The 16,658-nt window shown below is 41.6% G+C and overlaps 1 protein-coding gene across 3 annotated transcripts in view; it reads right to left on the bottom strand.

Annotated features, from left to right (window-relative positions):
- LOC117502161 (histone-lysine N-methyltransferase SETDB1-A-like) overlaps nt 1-16,658 on the bottom strand; it is a 43,596-nt gene that overhangs the window by 11,792 nt on the left and 15,146 nt on the right. For 2 of the 3 annotated variants that reach the window (XM_034161191.1, XM_034161192.1), the window contains 6 exons: nt 15,078-16,154; nt 14,410-14,577; nt 13,676-13,874; nt 13,484-13,557; nt 6,797-6,987; nt 6,572-6,699 (listed from right to left, as the gene is read on the bottom strand). In XM_034161191.1, the coding sequence (XP_034017082.1) occupies nt 6,572-6,699; nt 6,797-6,987; nt 13,484-13,557; nt 13,676-13,874; nt 14,410-14,577; nt 15,078-16,154 (1,837 nt within the window). The remainder of the gene's footprint in view (nt 1-6,571; nt 6,700-6,796; nt 6,988-13,483; nt 13,558-13,675; nt 13,875-14,409; nt 14,578-15,077; nt 16,155-16,658) is intronic. The other variant, XM_034161193.1, reaches the window with a different exon arrangement.

The raw sequence follows: 16,658 nt of genomic DNA, 5'->3' as shown, positions 1-16,658 counted from the left end.
TAGCCGGTTTAGCATGGCGGCTTCTCCTGTCTCTCCCGCACTTTTCTGCTCTGGGTGTGAAATGTTTAGTTATTCCTCGGCCTCCTTTAGCAGTAACGGTACTTGTAATAAGTGTAGCTTATTCGTAGCTTTGGAGGCCAGGCTGGGCGAATTGGAGACTCGGCTCTGCACCGTGGAAAATTCTGCAGCTAGCCAGGCCCCTGTAGTCGGTGCAGACCAAGGTAGCTTAGCCGCCGTTAGTTCCCCCCTGGCAGATCCCGAGCAGTAAGCAGGCTGACTGGGTGACTGTGAGGAGGAAGCGTAGCCCTAAACAGAAGCCCCGTGTACACCGCCAACCCGTTCACATTTCTAACCGTTTTTCCCCACTCGACGACACACCCGCCGAGGATCAAACTCTGGTTATTGGCGACTCTGTTTTGAGAAATGTGAAGTTAGCGACACCAGCAACCATAGTCAATTGTCTTCCGGGGGCCAGAGCAGGCGACATTGAAGGAAATTTGAAACTGCTGGCTAAGGCTAAGCGTAAATTTGGTAAGATTGTAATTCACGTCGGCAGTAATGACACCCGGTTACGCCAATCGGAGGTCACTAAAATTAACATTAAATCGGTGTGTAACTTTGCAAAAACAATGTCGGACTTTGTAGTTTTCTCTGGGCCCCTCCCCAATCGGACCGGGAGTGACATGTTTAGCCGCATGTTCTCCTTGAATTGCTGGCTGTCTGAGTGGTGTCCAAAAAATGAGGTGGGCTTCATAGATAATTGGCAAAGCTTCTGGGGAAAACCTGGTCTTGTTAGGAGAGACGGCATCCATCCCACTTTGAATGGAGCAGCTCTCATTTCTAGAAATCTGGCCAATTTTCTTAAATCCTCCAAACCGTGACTATCCAGGGTTGGGACCAGGAAGCAGAGTTGTAGTCTTACACACCTCTCTGCAGCTTCTCTCCCCCTGCCATCCCCTCATTACCCCATCCCCGTAGAGACGGTGCCTGCTCCCAGACTACCAATAACCAGCAAAAATCTATTTAATCATAAAAATTCAAAAAGAAAAAATAATATAGCACTTTCAACTGCACCACAGACTAAAACAGTTAAATGTGGTCTATTAAACATTAGGTCTCTCTCTTCTAAGTCCCTGTTGGTAAATGATATAATAATTGATCAACATATTGATTTATTCTGCCTAACAGAAACCTGGTTACAGCAGGATGAATATGTTAGTTTAAATGAGTCAACACCCCCGAGTCACACTAACTGTCAGAATGCTCGTAGCACGGGCCGGGGCGGAGGATTAGCAGCAATCTTCCATTCCAGCTTATTAATTAATCAAAAACCCAGACAGAGCTTTAATTCATTTGAAAGCTTGTCTCTTAGTCTTGTCCATCCAAATTGGAAGTCCCAAAAACCAGTTTTATTTGTTATTATCTATCGTCCACCTGGTCGTTACTGTGAGTTTCTCTGTGAATTTTCAGACCTTTTGTCTGACTTAGTGCTTAGCTCAGATAAGATAATTATAGTGGGCGATTTTAACATCCACACAGATGCTGAGAATGACAGCCTCAACACTGCATTTAATCTATTATTAGACTCTATTGGCTTTGCTCAAAAAGTAAATGAGTCCACCCACCACTTTAATCATATCTTAGATCTTGTTCTGACTTATGGTATGGAAATAGAAGACTTAACAGTATTCCCTGAAAACTCCCTTCTGTCTGATCATTTCTTAATAACATTTACATTTACTCTGATGGACTACCCAGCAGTAGGGAATAAGTTTCATTACACTAGAAGTCTTTCAGAAAGCGCTGTAACTAGGTTTAAGGATATGATTCCTTCTTTATGTTCTCTAATGCCATATAACAACACAGTGCAGAGTAGCTACCTAAACTCTGTAAGGGAGATAGAGTATCTCGTCAATAGTTTTACATCCTCATTGAAGACAACTTTGGATGCTGTAGCTCCTCTGAAAAAGAGAGCTTTAAATCAGAAGTGTCTGACTCCGTGGTATAACTCACAAACTCGTAGCTTAAAGCAGATAACCCGTAAGTTGGAGAGGAAATGGCGTCTCACCAATTTAGAAGATCTTCACTTAGCCTGGAAAAAGAGTCTGTTGCTCTATAAAAAAGCCCTCCGTAAAGCTAGGACATCTTTCTACTCATCACTAATTGAAGAAAATAAGAACAACCCCAGGTTTCTTTTCAGCACTGTAGCCAGGCTGACAAAGAGTCAGAGCTCTATTGAGCTGAGTATTCCATTAACTTTAACTAGTAATGACTTCATGACTTTCTTTGCTAACAAAATTTTAACTATTAGAGAAAAAATTACTCATAACCATCCCAAAGACGTATCGTTATCTTTGGCTGCTTTCAGTGATGCCGGTATTTGGTTAGACTCTTTCTCTCCGATTGTTCTGTCTGAGTTATTTTCATTAGTTACTTCATCCAAACCATCAACATGTTTATTAGACCCCATTCCTACCAGGCTGCTCAAGGAAGCCCTACCATTATTTAATGCTTCGATCTTAAATATGATCAATCTATCTTTGTTAGTTGGCTATGTACCACAGGCTTTTAAGGTGGCAGTAATTAAACCATTACTTAAAAAGCCATCACTTGACCCAGCTATCTTAGCTAATTATAGGCCAATCTCCAACCTTCCTTTTCTCTCAAAAATTCTTGAAAGGGTAGTTGTAAAACAGCTAACTGATCATCTGCAGAGGAATGGTCTATTTGAAGAGTTTCAGTCAGGTTTTAGAATTCATCATAGTACAGAAACAGCATTAGTGAAGGTTACAAATGATCTTCTTATGGCCTTGGACAGTGGACTCATCTCTGTGCTTGTTCTGTTAGACCTCAGTGCTGCTTTTGATACTGTTGACCATAAAATTTTATTACAGAGATTAGAGCATGCCATAGGTATTAAAGGCACTGCGCTGCGGTGGTTTGAATCATATTTGTCTAATAGATTACAATTTGTTCATGTAAATGGGGAATCTTCTTCACAGACTAAAGTTAATTATGGAGTTCCACAAGGTTCTGTGCTAGGACCAATTTTATTCACTTTATATATGCTTCCCTTAGGCAGTATTATTAGACGGTATTGCTTAAATTTTCATTGTTACGCAGATGATACCCAGCTTTATCTATCCATGAAGCCAGAGGACACACACCAATTAGCTAAACTGCAGGATTGTCTTACAGACATAAAGACATGGATGACCTCTAATTTCCTGCTTTTAAACTCAGATAAAACTGAAGTTATTGTACTTGGCCCCACAAATCTTAGAAACATGGTGTCTAACCAGATCCTTACTCTGGATGGCATTACCCTGACCTCTAGTAATACTGTGAGAAATCTTGGAGTCATTTTTGATCAGGATATGTCATTCAAAGCGCATATTAAACAAATATGTAGGACTGCTTTTTTGCATTTACGCAATATCTCTAAAATCAGAAAGGTCTTGTCTCAGAGTGATGCTGAAAAACTAATTCATGCATTTATTTCCTCTAGGCTGGACTATTGTAATTCATTATTATCAGGTTGTCCTAAAAGTTCCCTAAAAAGCCTTCAGTTAATTCAAAATGCTGCAGCTAGAGTACTGACGGGGACTAGAAGGAGAGAGCATATCTCACCTATATTGGCCTCTCTTCATTGGCTTCCTGTTAATTCTAGAATAGAATTTAAAATTCTTCTTCTTACTTATAAGGTTTTGAATAATCAGGTCCCATCTTATCTTAGGGACCTCGTAGTACCATATCACCCCAATAGAGCGCTTCGCTCTCAGACTGCAGGCTTACTTGTAGTTCCTAGGGTTTGTAAGAGTAGAATGGGAGGCAGAGCCTTCAGCTTTCAGGCTCCTCTCCTGTGGAACCAGCTCCCAATTCAGATCAGGGAGACAGAAACCCTCTCTACTTTTAAGATTAGGCTTAAAACTTTCCTTTTTGCTAAAGCTTATAGTTAGGGCTGGATCGGGTGACTCTGAACCATCCCTTAGTTATGCTGCTATAGACGTAGACTGCTGGGGGGTTCCAATGATGCACTGTTTCTTTCTCTTTTTGCTCTGTATGCACCACTCTGCATTTAATCATTAGTGATCGATCTCTGCTCCCCTCCACAGCATGTCTTTTTCCTGGTTCTCTCCCTCAGCCCCAACCAGTCCCAGCAGAAGACTGCCCCTCCCTGAGCCTGGTTCTGCTGGAGGTTTCTTCCTGTTAAAAGGGAGTTTTTCCTTCCCACTGTAGCCAAGTGCTTGCTCACAGGGGGGTCGTTTTGACCGTTGGGGTTTTACATAATTATTGTATGGCCTTGCCTTACAATATAAAGCGCCTTGGGGCAACTGTTTGTTGTGATTTGGCGCTATATAAAAAAAATTGATTGATTGATTGATTGATATTTAATGTTAATACTGAAAACCACAATCATCTTTATACAGAAGTAATTAAACAATTTGAGGTGGATGATAATTTCTGAAAATATTTTGTGACACTGAATCTATCGATTAAAATTTCTGTACGTGCACATCCAGACTATTTAACTGTTCAGTGGTTTATCTTTGTATCTGTATTTAGACACAGTACACATCTAAATATGCGCACTAAACATGCATTAATACTCTTAACAGCTGTCACATATACTACATGTGTCACTCACTACAGTTGGCCATTATACTGGACTCTGATCGATAATCTGTGCCAGCAGGTGCACTTAATGCTAGAAGCTCTTTTCAAATATCACAGTAATATCACAGTAATGAGACAGGAAACATTTTTATTGACTTAAATCAGTGCTATGGGCCCTAGGACAACCACAAAAGCATCAGATAAGTTGTAAAAGAGGGCAAAACGTAAGAGCACTGTAAGAAGTAGGAAGTACAGGACACAAAGGGACGTTGGTTAAAATGGTAAAATCACTGTGTGGACCGTTACATTGGCTGTGGAGGCTGTAATTGTGATTTAAATATCAGAAAGAATCTCGGTCCACCTCAATTATTACAGTGGTCATAAAAACAACAAAGCGATATGCTTTCTGGGATTAGCAGTTATCAGATTATGATACACGCTTCGGTTTTCAACCGTTATTCTGTTTTTTTCTGGCCCGTGTATTGTCTTAATCTGGTTCCTTTCACTCTTTTGCATCTGTGTGTGTGAAAAAGTATGAAACCACAAACCCAGATGTTTTTAAAATACAAGCAGATGTAGCTAAGAAAACACAGCGGACAATGTCGGTAGCAGAACCCACTTTGGCAGTGAAAAGGAAACAGTTTGCGCTAAATGAAATGAAAAATAAATATTAAATAAAAAAAATTCATTCATTCTTTTTCTATACTCGCTAACTACAAGTAAGTGTGGTGGGGCGGTTGTATCCCAGCAGTGATGGGGTGAGAGGACGCAAGTCTATTGCAGGGGAAAATTTAAGTATTATTAAATTACTATTTTATTACCATTATGAATAATAATAGTAAGTCTCTGGCTTCTCCTTTAGCACACTAGGGGTCGCCACAGCAAATCCAAAGTGGAACTGCACGTTGATTAGGCACAAATTTTAAAGTGGATGCCCTTCCAGATGCAACTCCACATAACATGGAGAATGGGCAGGGGTGGTCTATTGATAATAATAATATATAAAAATTTAAACGTATGAGATTGATACACGCTGTACTGGACTGTCATGGTGAAGGAGCTGAGCCAGAAGATGAGGCTCTCAATTTACAAGTTCATTTACGCTCCTCTCCTCACCTATGGTCGTGCGCTTTGGGTAATGACTGAAAGATTAAGATCGCAGATACAAGCAGCGGAAATGAGATTCCTGTTGGTATCTGGGTTTACACTCCTGGACAGGGTGGGAAGCTCAACTATCTGGGAGGGACTCAGAGTGGAGCCACTGCTTATTCGCATCAAAAGCAGTCAGCTGGGGTGGTTTGGGCATCTGGTGAGGATGCCCCCTGGTTGTCTCCCCAGGGAGGTCTTCACAGCACATCCAACTGGGAGGAGGACCCGGGAAGACCCAGGACACACTGGAGGGATTACATTTCCCAGCTAGCTTGTGAAAACTTCAGGATCCCCCCGGGAAGAGTTACAGGACTTGTCAGAGGACAGGGAAGTGTGGGATGAGCTGCATGGTCTGTTGCCCCCATGAACCAGACCCAAATAAGCGGAAGAAAATGAATAAATGACCGAACAAGCATATACAAAAAAATGATGAAGTGCAGCATTATTTTGCAACACTAACAAATCCCACATCAGGACAGTCCTGACTCACGGCACTGACAGGAAGTTTTGAAAATTACAGTTTGATCTAATGAACTTGGAAAGAACTTCAATTTACTGACAGACTCATGCAAACCTACTGTGTTTTTATTATTACTACTACTATTATTGCATCACTAAACTGCATCTAAACACATCAAATCTGATTATTCGCATTTCCTGATTATTCCCAGTTATTGGATTATCCTGTCTCAGTGAAAAATGTCAAGACCTCTTGAGTATCCTACAGACAGGTATGTCACTTCTCTAATTTTCTTCCTGATAATAAACAAGCTTCCATTTATTTTATGTTTTCTTTCTAATTCACCGTGCGCCTGTAGTCTGTGACGTATCTTTTGTTGCATTCTCCTTGGCCTCCAACTCCGCAAATTTCGACATGTTGGCTTCCAGACGGAAAGAGCCGCGGTGAAGCCACTCTTTATGTTCATCTTCTCCCTGAATGAATGACATGTTGAGTTCATTAGACCGACAGCAAAAGACCAGCAAGTGGAGGTAATATGACCAACAACTGCTGCTATTTACTGTTTCTGACCTGAAAACAAATCTTCACCAAAAGGCAGTCCACCTGCTGGACCTCGCACTTCCTGTAGGCGCCATTCCGCTCCACACTGATTGTCTGGCCAACGCGGAAATGGATCACCTGCGGGAACGGCCAATCCTTCAAGTAACTTTTCATGAAAGTCTTGTGGATGCCTGCCGGAATGTCGTCCACCACGTTTTCCGCTGTGACAGGGAAATTGATTTTGCTTTCTATGAACATCATCATCAGACAGCCAAGAAATAAACAAACCTACAGATCTATGAGCAAGCTCACAAAATCACAGCCCCTCCGCTCTGCTGAATATTTTCATATATTAACAATGCATATAATTTATACATCAGTAGCAGTAAATATTTCATAAAATACCTGATTTAAACTAGTCAACCTCTACAGGTGCATCAAAAAGTGATAAAAAACAAACTCAAATTGTTTTCCTCCATGAGTATCTTCACACAGCGTGCTACCACCGTCTGGAGTTTCACTGAAATCCACTAAGCAAGTTGGAAGTTACACTTACGAGGTTAATATTTTGTGATTAAACAGAAAATTCTATTTTCCTTCATGCAAGTCATACAGCGTGCTACTGTTCTGATGGTTCGCTGAAATACTAAATGTAAGGAAAATGAAACAGGATCTGTGTGACCATGGATCTTGCTTTCAAGATCTGTGTGACCATGGATCTTGCTTTCAAGATCCATGGTCACACAGGATGACGTGCAGACAGGATCAACCAAAGATGTCCCTTTTTTGTGGTCAACTTCATTTCATTTGTTAATATACATCCATTCTTGCATTTCAAGCCTCCAACACATTCAAAAAACATATTACGCTGTAATGTTGCCATTCCTTCTCACAACACTTAAGACTTTTTGGCATTTACGATAAAGCAAAGAAGCATTTCAGGTTATTTTGTCCCATTCTACCTGCAAACACATGCTAAAGTGTGCAACAGTACGGGGTTGTCATTGTTGCATTCTGCTGAGAACAGATCAGTACTGCAGGTAGGCCAGTCCAGTATCTGTACAGTCTTCTTCTGCAGTCACACCTTTGCAATGTGTGCAGAATTTAGTTTTGCATAATGTTGTTGAAAAATGCATGGGCCTCCCTAAAAAAGATTTAGTCTGCCTTCAAGATTTAGTCTTGAAGGCAGATCGGGGGAGAAGGGCCTTTGTCAGGGAGGTGATCAAGAACCTGATGGTCACTCTGTTAGAACTCCAGCATTCCTCTGTGAGAGGAGAACCTTCCAGAAGGACAACAATCTCTGTAGCAATCCACCAATCAGGTCTGTATGGTAGAATGGGCAGATGGAAGCCACTCCTTAGTAAAAGGCACATGGCAGTCCACCTGGAGTTTGCCAAAAATTTCTCTGGGCTGACGACACCAAAGATTGAACTCTTTGGTGTGAATGTCAGGCGTCATGTTTGGAGGAAACCAGGCACCATCCCTACAGTGAAGCATGGTGGTGGCAGCATCATGCTGTGGGGATGTTTTTCAGCAGCAGGAACTGGGAGACTAGTCAGGACTGAAATAATGATGACTGCAGCAATGTACAGAGACATCCTGGATGAAAACCTGCTCGAGAGTGCTCCTGACCTCAGACTGGGGCAACGGTTCATCTTTCAGCAGGACTTCTTTCTTCTTCTTTGTCTTTCGGCTGTTCCCGTGAGGGGTCGCCAGAGCAGATCAATCGTTTCCATCTCACCCTATCCTCTGTATCTTCTTCTGTCACACCAACCACATGCATGTCCTCTCTCAGCACATCCATGAACCTCCTCTTTGGTCTCCCTCTTCTCCTCCTGCCTGGTGGCTCCATCCTCAGCATCCTTCTCCCTATATACCCTGGGTCCCTCCTCTGCACGTCCAAACCATCTCAATCTCACCTCTCTGACTTTGTCTCCAAACCGTCCCACCTGAGCTGTCCCTCTGATATGTTCATTCCTAATCTTGTGCATTCTTGTCACTCCCAAAGAGAATCTCAACATCTTCAGCTCTGCCACCTCCAGCTCTGCCTCCTGTCTTTTTGTTAGTGCCACTGTCTCTAAACCATACAACATAGCTGGTCTCACTACTGTTTTGTAAACTTTCCCCTTCACTCTTGCTGATATTCTTCGGTCACAAATCACTCCTGCCACCTTTCTCCACCCACTCCACCCTGCCTGCACTCTCTTCTTCACCTCTCTACCACACTCTCCATTACTTTGAACAGTTGACCCCAAATATTTAAACTCATCTACTTTCACCACTTCTACTCCTTGTAACTGCACTATTCCACTGGGCTCCCTCTCATTCACACACATGTACTCAGTCTTGCTTCTACTGACTTTCATTCCCCTTCTCTCCAAAGCATATCTCCACTTCTCCAGACTAGACTCAACTTGCTCTCTACTCTCACTACAGATCACAATGTCATCTGCAAACATCATAGTCCATGGGGACTCCTGTCTGATCTCATCCGTCAACCTGTCCATCACCACTGCAAACAAGAAAGGACTCAGGTGATCCTTGGTGTAATCCCACCTCCATCTTGAATGAGTCTGTCATTCCGACTGCGCATCTCACCGCTGTCACACTATTCTTGTACATGTCCTGCACTACCCTAACATACTTCTCTGCCACTCCAGACTTCCTCATACAATACCACAACTCTTCTCTTGGCACCCTATCATAAGCTTTTTCTAAGTCCACAAACACACAATGTAACTCTTTCTGTCCTTCTCTGTACTTTTCCAACAGTATTCTCAGAGCAAACATTGCATCTGTAGTGCTATTTCTCGGCATGAAACCATATTGCTCTCACAGATCTTCACCTGTTTTCTAAGCCTAGCTTCTACTACTCTTTCCCATAACTTCATGCTGTGGCTGATCAGCTTTATGCCTCTGTAGTCACTGCAGCTCTGCACATCACCCTTGTTCTTGAAAATAGGAACCAGCACACTTCGTCTCCACTCCTCAGGCATGCTCTCACTTTCCAAGATTTTATTAAACAATCTGGTTAGAAACTCTACTGCCATCTCTCCTAGACATTTCCATGCCTCCACTGGAATGTCATCTGGACTGACTGCCTTTCCACTCTTCATCCTCTTCATAGCAGCCCTCACTTCTTCCTTGCTAATCTCTTGTACTTCCTGATTTACTCTCGCCACATCATCCAGCCTTTTCTCTCACTCATTTTCTTTATTCATCAACTCTTCAAAATATTCTCTTTTTTCAAAAACCATATGGATTTGAATCACGTGTGATTACATCAGACATGCTTGAACCCTCGTGGGCATGCAAGTTTTTTCACGCCTGTCGGTTACGTCATTCGCCTGTGGGCAGTCTTTGAGTGAGGAGTCGCCCACCCTCTCGTCGATTTTTTCCATTGTTTAGGAATGGCTCAGAGACTGCTGCTTTGTTTGATCAAACTTTTTTCAAAACTGTAAGGCACAACTGAGTGGACACCATTCGATAAATTCAGCTGGTTTTCGGTAAAAATTTTAATGGCTGATGAGAGATTTTGGTCTGGTAGTGTCGCCGTAAGGACGGCCCATGGTGCCTGACAGCGATCTGCGCTTCGAGGCGGCAGCGTCTCGCCGTTTCAAGTTGAAAACTTCCACATTTCAGGCTCTGTTGACCCAGTAACAGAACAGAGAACTTTCAGAAGAAGTCGGCATGAGGAGTTTATTCGGACATTCCATTGTTAACGGACATTTTGTAATGAAAGAACGTGCGGGCAGAGTCACATGTTGGGCCGGACCCGACCGCGGGGGGTCGCGACAGGAAAAACACCTCCGTTGGAAACCTTAACTGGCAAGTTGGAACATGCCCAAGCTGTTAAACAATTTCTCAGTTACTCACTTGTTGAAAGCCATCAAAAGCCGCCTGAATTTTACAAATGGTTTTCAACACGGAGGTGTTTTTCCTGTCGCGGCGCACACAGATTTGCCGAGTCGTCACGGAAATGACGCGGCGAATTTGCGTGCACGTCTTTCATTACAAAATGTCCTTAAACAGTGGAATGTCCGCATAAAGTCCTCATGCCGGCCTCTTCTGAATCTTCTCTGTTCTCTCACGACGTCCTGGGTGAATTAAGCCTTAAATTAGGATGTTTTCAGGTCGAAACAGGCCGACGACGGCGCCTGGAAGCGCTGCACGACGTTCCGCTGCGTGGGAAGTCCTTACAACGAGAGAAACACCCCATAATCTCTCATCAGCCGTTAAACTTTTCACCGAAAACCAGCTTAATTTCTCAAATAGTGTCCACTCTGATATCCCTCACAGGTCCAGAAAAAATTCTGATAAAGCAACGTGCACCGTCTCGAGCAGCGTGTGAAACAAAGGAATTCAGCCGAGAGGGCGGGACCACATCTCACTCAAGGCCTGCCCACAGGGAATTGACGTCACCGACACGCGTGAAAAAACTCATGCATGCGCACGAGGGTTCAAGCATGATTGGTGTAATCGCACGTCATTCAAATCCATATAGTTAAAAAAAAAAAGGGTCGGTTTATTATCTAATAGACCTCGTACATACATACATACATATACACATACATACATACAACCTACCATCCCTGGTTCTCAAGATCAGGCACCTAAGTGGCTCTACTCTACTCTTTTCTACTCTCCTATTTTACTCTTCCTTTTTAGATATACCTTAGTATACTGGCATAGTTCCACCTTAGAATTGGAATATAATATATAAGATATACCTTACTGAATTTTCATACACATATACACACACACAACCCCAATTCCAATGAAGTTGGGACGTTGTGTGACATGTAAATAAAAACAGAATACAATGATTTCCTCTTAGACCAATATTCAATTGAATACACCACAAAGACAAGATATTTAATGTTCAAACTGACAGACTTTTTTTGTTTTGGTGCGAATAGTTGCTCATTTTGAAATGGATGCCTGCAACACATTTCAAAAAAGTTGGGACGGGACAACAAAAGACTGGGAAAGTTTATGAATGCTCAAAGAACACCTGTTTGGAACATTCCACAGGTGAACAGGTTAACTGGAAAAAGGCAAGTGTCATGATTGGGTATAAAAGGAGCATCCCCAGTAGTCTCAGCCGTTCACAAGCAAAGATGGGGCGAGGATCACCACTTTGTGATCGTGCGTGAAAAATAGTCCAACAGTTTAAGAACAATGTTTCTCAATGTTCAATTGCAAGGAATTTAGGGATTCCATCATCTACAGTCCATGATATAATCATAAGATTTAGAGAATCTGGAGGACTTGCTACACATAAGCGGCAAGGCCGAAAACAAACATTGCACGGCCGTGACCTTCGATCCCTCGGGTGGCACTGCTTTAAAAACCGACATCATTGTGTAAAGAATCTTACCACGTGGGCTCAGGAACACTTCAGAAAACCATTGTCAGTTAACACAGTTTGTCGCTACATCTACAAGTGCAAGTTAAAACTCTACCATGCAAAGCGAAAGCTACACATCAACAACATCCAGAAACGCCGCCGCCTTCTCTGGGCCCAAGCTCATTTGAAATGGACAGACGCAAAGCGGCAAAGTGTACTGTGGTCTGATGAGTCCAAATTTCAAATTGTTTTTGGAAATCATGGACGTTGTGTCCTCCAGAAAAAAAGAGGAAAAAGACCATCCAGACTGTTACCAGTGCAAAGCTCAAAAGCCAGCATCTGTGATGGTATGGGGGTGTGTTAGTGCCCATGGCATGGGCAACTTACACATCTGTGATGGCACCATTAATGCTGAAAGGTACATCCAGGTTTTGGAGCAACACATGCTGCCATCCAAGCAATGTCTTTTTCAGGGACGTCCCTGCTTATTTCAGCAAGACAATACCAAGCCACATTCTGCACCTGTTACAACAGCGTGACTTCATAGTAAAAAAGTGCGGGCAGACCTGTGGCACATTATGAAGTGCAAAATACAACAACAGAGACCCCGGGCTGTTGAACAACTGAAGTCGTACATCAAGCAAGGATGGGAAAGAAATCCACCTACAAAGCTTCAACAATTAGTGTCCTCAGTTCCCAAATGCTTACTGAGTGTTGTTAGAAGAAAAGGTGATGTAACACAGTGGTAAACATACCACTGTCCCAGCTTTTTCGAAACGTGTTGCAGGCATCCATTTCAAAATGAGCAAATATTTGCACAAAAACAATAAAGTTTATCAGTTTGAACATTAAATATATTGTCTTTGTGGTGTATTCAATTGAATATAGGTTGAAGAGGATTTGCAAATCATTGTATTCTGTTTTTATTTACATTTTACACAACATCCCAACTGCATTGGAATTGGGGTTGTGTGTGTATGTGTGTGTATATATATATATATATATATATATATATAGATAGATATATAAATTACGCACCTGTTGCAACATTAATTTTTTTGGAATGTGTTGCAAGATATGAATGCAGGAATGGATATATATTAACAACTAAAGTGACACTGACCACACAAAACATAAAATATACTGGATTCATATTGTCTGCAATGAAGTAGAAGTAAACGTAAGATATTGTCCATATTGTCCCAACCTTTTCTGATGTGGGGTTATATAATCTCACTATGAAGAAGTAATAGTGAGATTAAGAAGTGATCAGAGATTTAAAAAAAAAAATCTAGCAGAATGCAACTCCATTCTTGAAAATGTTTAGCACATGCCTGCAATAAACCTGCAACCCAGTCTTAACTTACGTGGTTTATACAACAGACGAAGTAAAGGCAAGCCAACGTATATTGGAGTGTGGTCATCCATAAAGACCAAGAACCTGGAAAAAGCAACAAACAAAAGAAACCATGAAATGCGTACTGCACAAAGTGTCTGATTTGATGAAGTATTTTCCACTGGGGACCGTACATGTGTATATAGTGCAGTCTAACGCATACCTCATGCGGTTAGCTCTACTGGGGACATCTGCCAGGACACCTGGGAAAAACTGTGATTCGTTATCTCGTTTCCTGACCACCACACGAGCTCCTACGAACGTCTGTTCCACAACGGGTATGGTGTCTGAGGCAATGTGGTGTGCTGATACGAGCTTCTTTTTGTCATCAAAATTAATCTGGTACTTTACATTTCCATCTTCTGCAAAGAAAATGAGAACATTGCTCGAATTCTCAACTTATCAAACTTTTCTTAACCACCATTTTAAACAAGTTCATGAAAAAGATGAAAAATAAATAAATAAATAAATAAATAATGGCGGCTCATTGGTGCCAGACAGGGTTCTAGCTGGAACTATTTTAGTGCCGGGTAAATTGCATGATCGCGGCTCACAGCTGGAGGTGCAGGGGCCCCAGCTGGGGTCAAGGGGGCAGAACCCCCTGAAGATGTAGGGATTTTATACCTCTAAAATGTTATTGGCAAGCCCTGTTTTAACCAACTTTGAGTGGTTTTAGATGCATTGAAAGCAAGAATATTAGACAAAAAAAAAAAAAAAAAAAAAAAAAAAAAGACATTTATGTTGTAACATTTGTAATACCAAAGTTATTTTTAAAATGTTTCTGTCAAAGTCTAAGTTAATAAAATAAATAATGTTGAAAAGGTTAAAAACACATTAATATATAATTGATGGACATATAGTTTAATCCTGCTGAAATGAGTAGATGATGTTTCTTACCATCTGTTATGATGACTAAGACCTTTCCCCGTTGCCAGTTTAGGGCTTTCCTCCTGGCCAAGACTGTCATGCCCACACTGATTTTTTGTTTTATACGGTACAATACAGGAGCAGACTTGGGATGTTCTTCAGGGGCTTGACGTTGAGCAGTTACAGTTTGTGCAGACCCTAGTGCAAATGAGAAAGAACATGAAGGAAAACAAATGACTAATTTAATGCTTGTCCTCCCAACAAAATAAATAACTATTTGACAAATTGTGTATCTATAATGTGTAATTCTTCTCCTTTCATAGGCCCTGAGACCTGCTGGCACAAGTTTCTTTCCCAGCCCAAGTGCCCAGTACCCAGTTACCAAAGTACCCAACTGGGACAAAGCAGATAAAGTGTCTTGTCCAAATGTTAACTGGGAAATGAACCCAAGTTTCCATATTGGTAGCCCAATTCATAGTTTTGTGGGTACACACAATTCACTTTGTAAAGCACTTTGAGCTTCTGATTCAGATGGAAAAGTGCAATATAAATGCAGTGCATTAACCAATTTTCCAGTTTGTAAAAATTTGTCAACCACTGAGTTATGGTGAAAACAAATTATACATTTACAGCAATGATTACTGAGTAAATATTTTAGAAGATTATGAATCTGTACAAGTTGCACAGGTCCCCATTACCTTCACTGTTTGCGCTTGCCTGCAGTGATAAAGCTTTATTTGCATCAGTCTTGGCACTGGTATTTGCACTTGATTGCGGCATTGAAGTTTTATTTGCACCAGTCTTGGTACTGGCGCTTGTTTGTGGGGCACACGTTGTTGTTTCACCACTCTTGGCTTGAGTTTTAATACTTTCATGTAGTGATGAAGCTTTATTTGTACCAATCTTGGTACTGGTGCCTGCTTGTTGGGCACATGTTGTTGTTGTTGCGCTACTCTTGGCTTGGGTTTTAATGCTTTCATGTAGTGATGAAGCTTTATTTGCACCAATCTTGGTACTGGTGCCTGCTTGTGGGGCAGATGTTGTTGTTGCACCACTCTTGGCTTGGGTTTTAATGCTTTCCTGTAATGATGAAGCTTTATTTGCACCAATCTTGGTACTGGTGCCTGCTTGTGGGGCAGATGTTGTTGTTGCACCACTCTTGGCTTGAGTTTTAATGCTTTCCTGTAATGATGAAGCTTTATTTGTACCAGTCTTGGCAATGGTATTTGTACTTGATTGCGGCAATGAAGTTTTATCTGCACCAGTCTGTGTACTGGCACTTGCCTGACGGGCACATGTTGTTGTTGCACCAGTCTTGGCTTTGGTTTCCTGTAGTGATGAAGTGTTATTTGCACCAGTCTTGGTACTGGCGCTTGCTTGTGGAGCACATGTTGTTGTTGTTGTTGCACCAGTCTTGGTTTTAATTTTAATGTTTGTTTGTAAAGTTTGTGATCTCTTTTCATGGTCCTTAGTAGATTTTCCAGGTTTCTGTTCCATTTTTCTCCTCTTGCTTGATGAATGTGACATCAAAGAATCAGAATCATCATCAGTTGAAGCGTCTTTTGGTTCCCACCTTGTATCAGAATCAAAACTGCTCACGGAATAATCAGAGCTATACTGCACAGGCGACGAAGAACGTAGAGTCCCGAGTTTATGTTCAGGATATCTGGTCAACACTACAACTGCTTCTTTCTTTAGATAGAGAGAACGATAACTTGCTTCCCTTTCTGCCTTTCTGTCTTCATCCAGTTTCCTTTTGCCACTCCCATTTTGCACTGTTGACAGACAAACAGGGTCACTGGTAAGTGGGCAGCTGTGGGCATACTTCTCAGAGCAAATAAACTTACATGGGGTTTGAGGTATACATGCTATAAATCAATAGAGCCCGACTGATGTATTGGTCGTCTGATTTTATTTTATTGGCTTACGCAACCTTTTTATGGACATATCGGAACTAGAGCTTTTGATACGTTTACTGACATGCACCAATATGAACATTTTTACTTTCATAATAAACAATGCAGAAAAACATTCTGGCTGTTGGAAATGGTGTTACAACAGACTATTGTATTGGCAACATTGGGGGCTTAAGGACTGAGTGGAGCTTGGGAAACACAATGTGGTTTGTGCATTTAAACAGTTCATGACTGCAGACTTTCCCCCACATTACTGCAAGTTTATCTTTTAAGTATTATGTAGTTGTTATTAGATGTTCAATACAATGTGCAAAGATATTTGCAATCCAGAAAAGATGTACATACATGTATGATAACATTTAG

This window comes from Thalassophryne amazonica, chromosome 20 (genome assembly GCF_902500255.1).
Source record: "Thalassophryne amazonica chromosome 20, fThaAma1.1, whole genome shotgun sequence".
NCBI classification, from domain to species: Eukaryota; Metazoa; Chordata; class Actinopteri; order Batrachoidiformes; family Batrachoididae; genus Thalassophryne; species Thalassophryne amazonica.
This window is presented reverse-complemented; position numbering and strand designations above follow the sequence as displayed.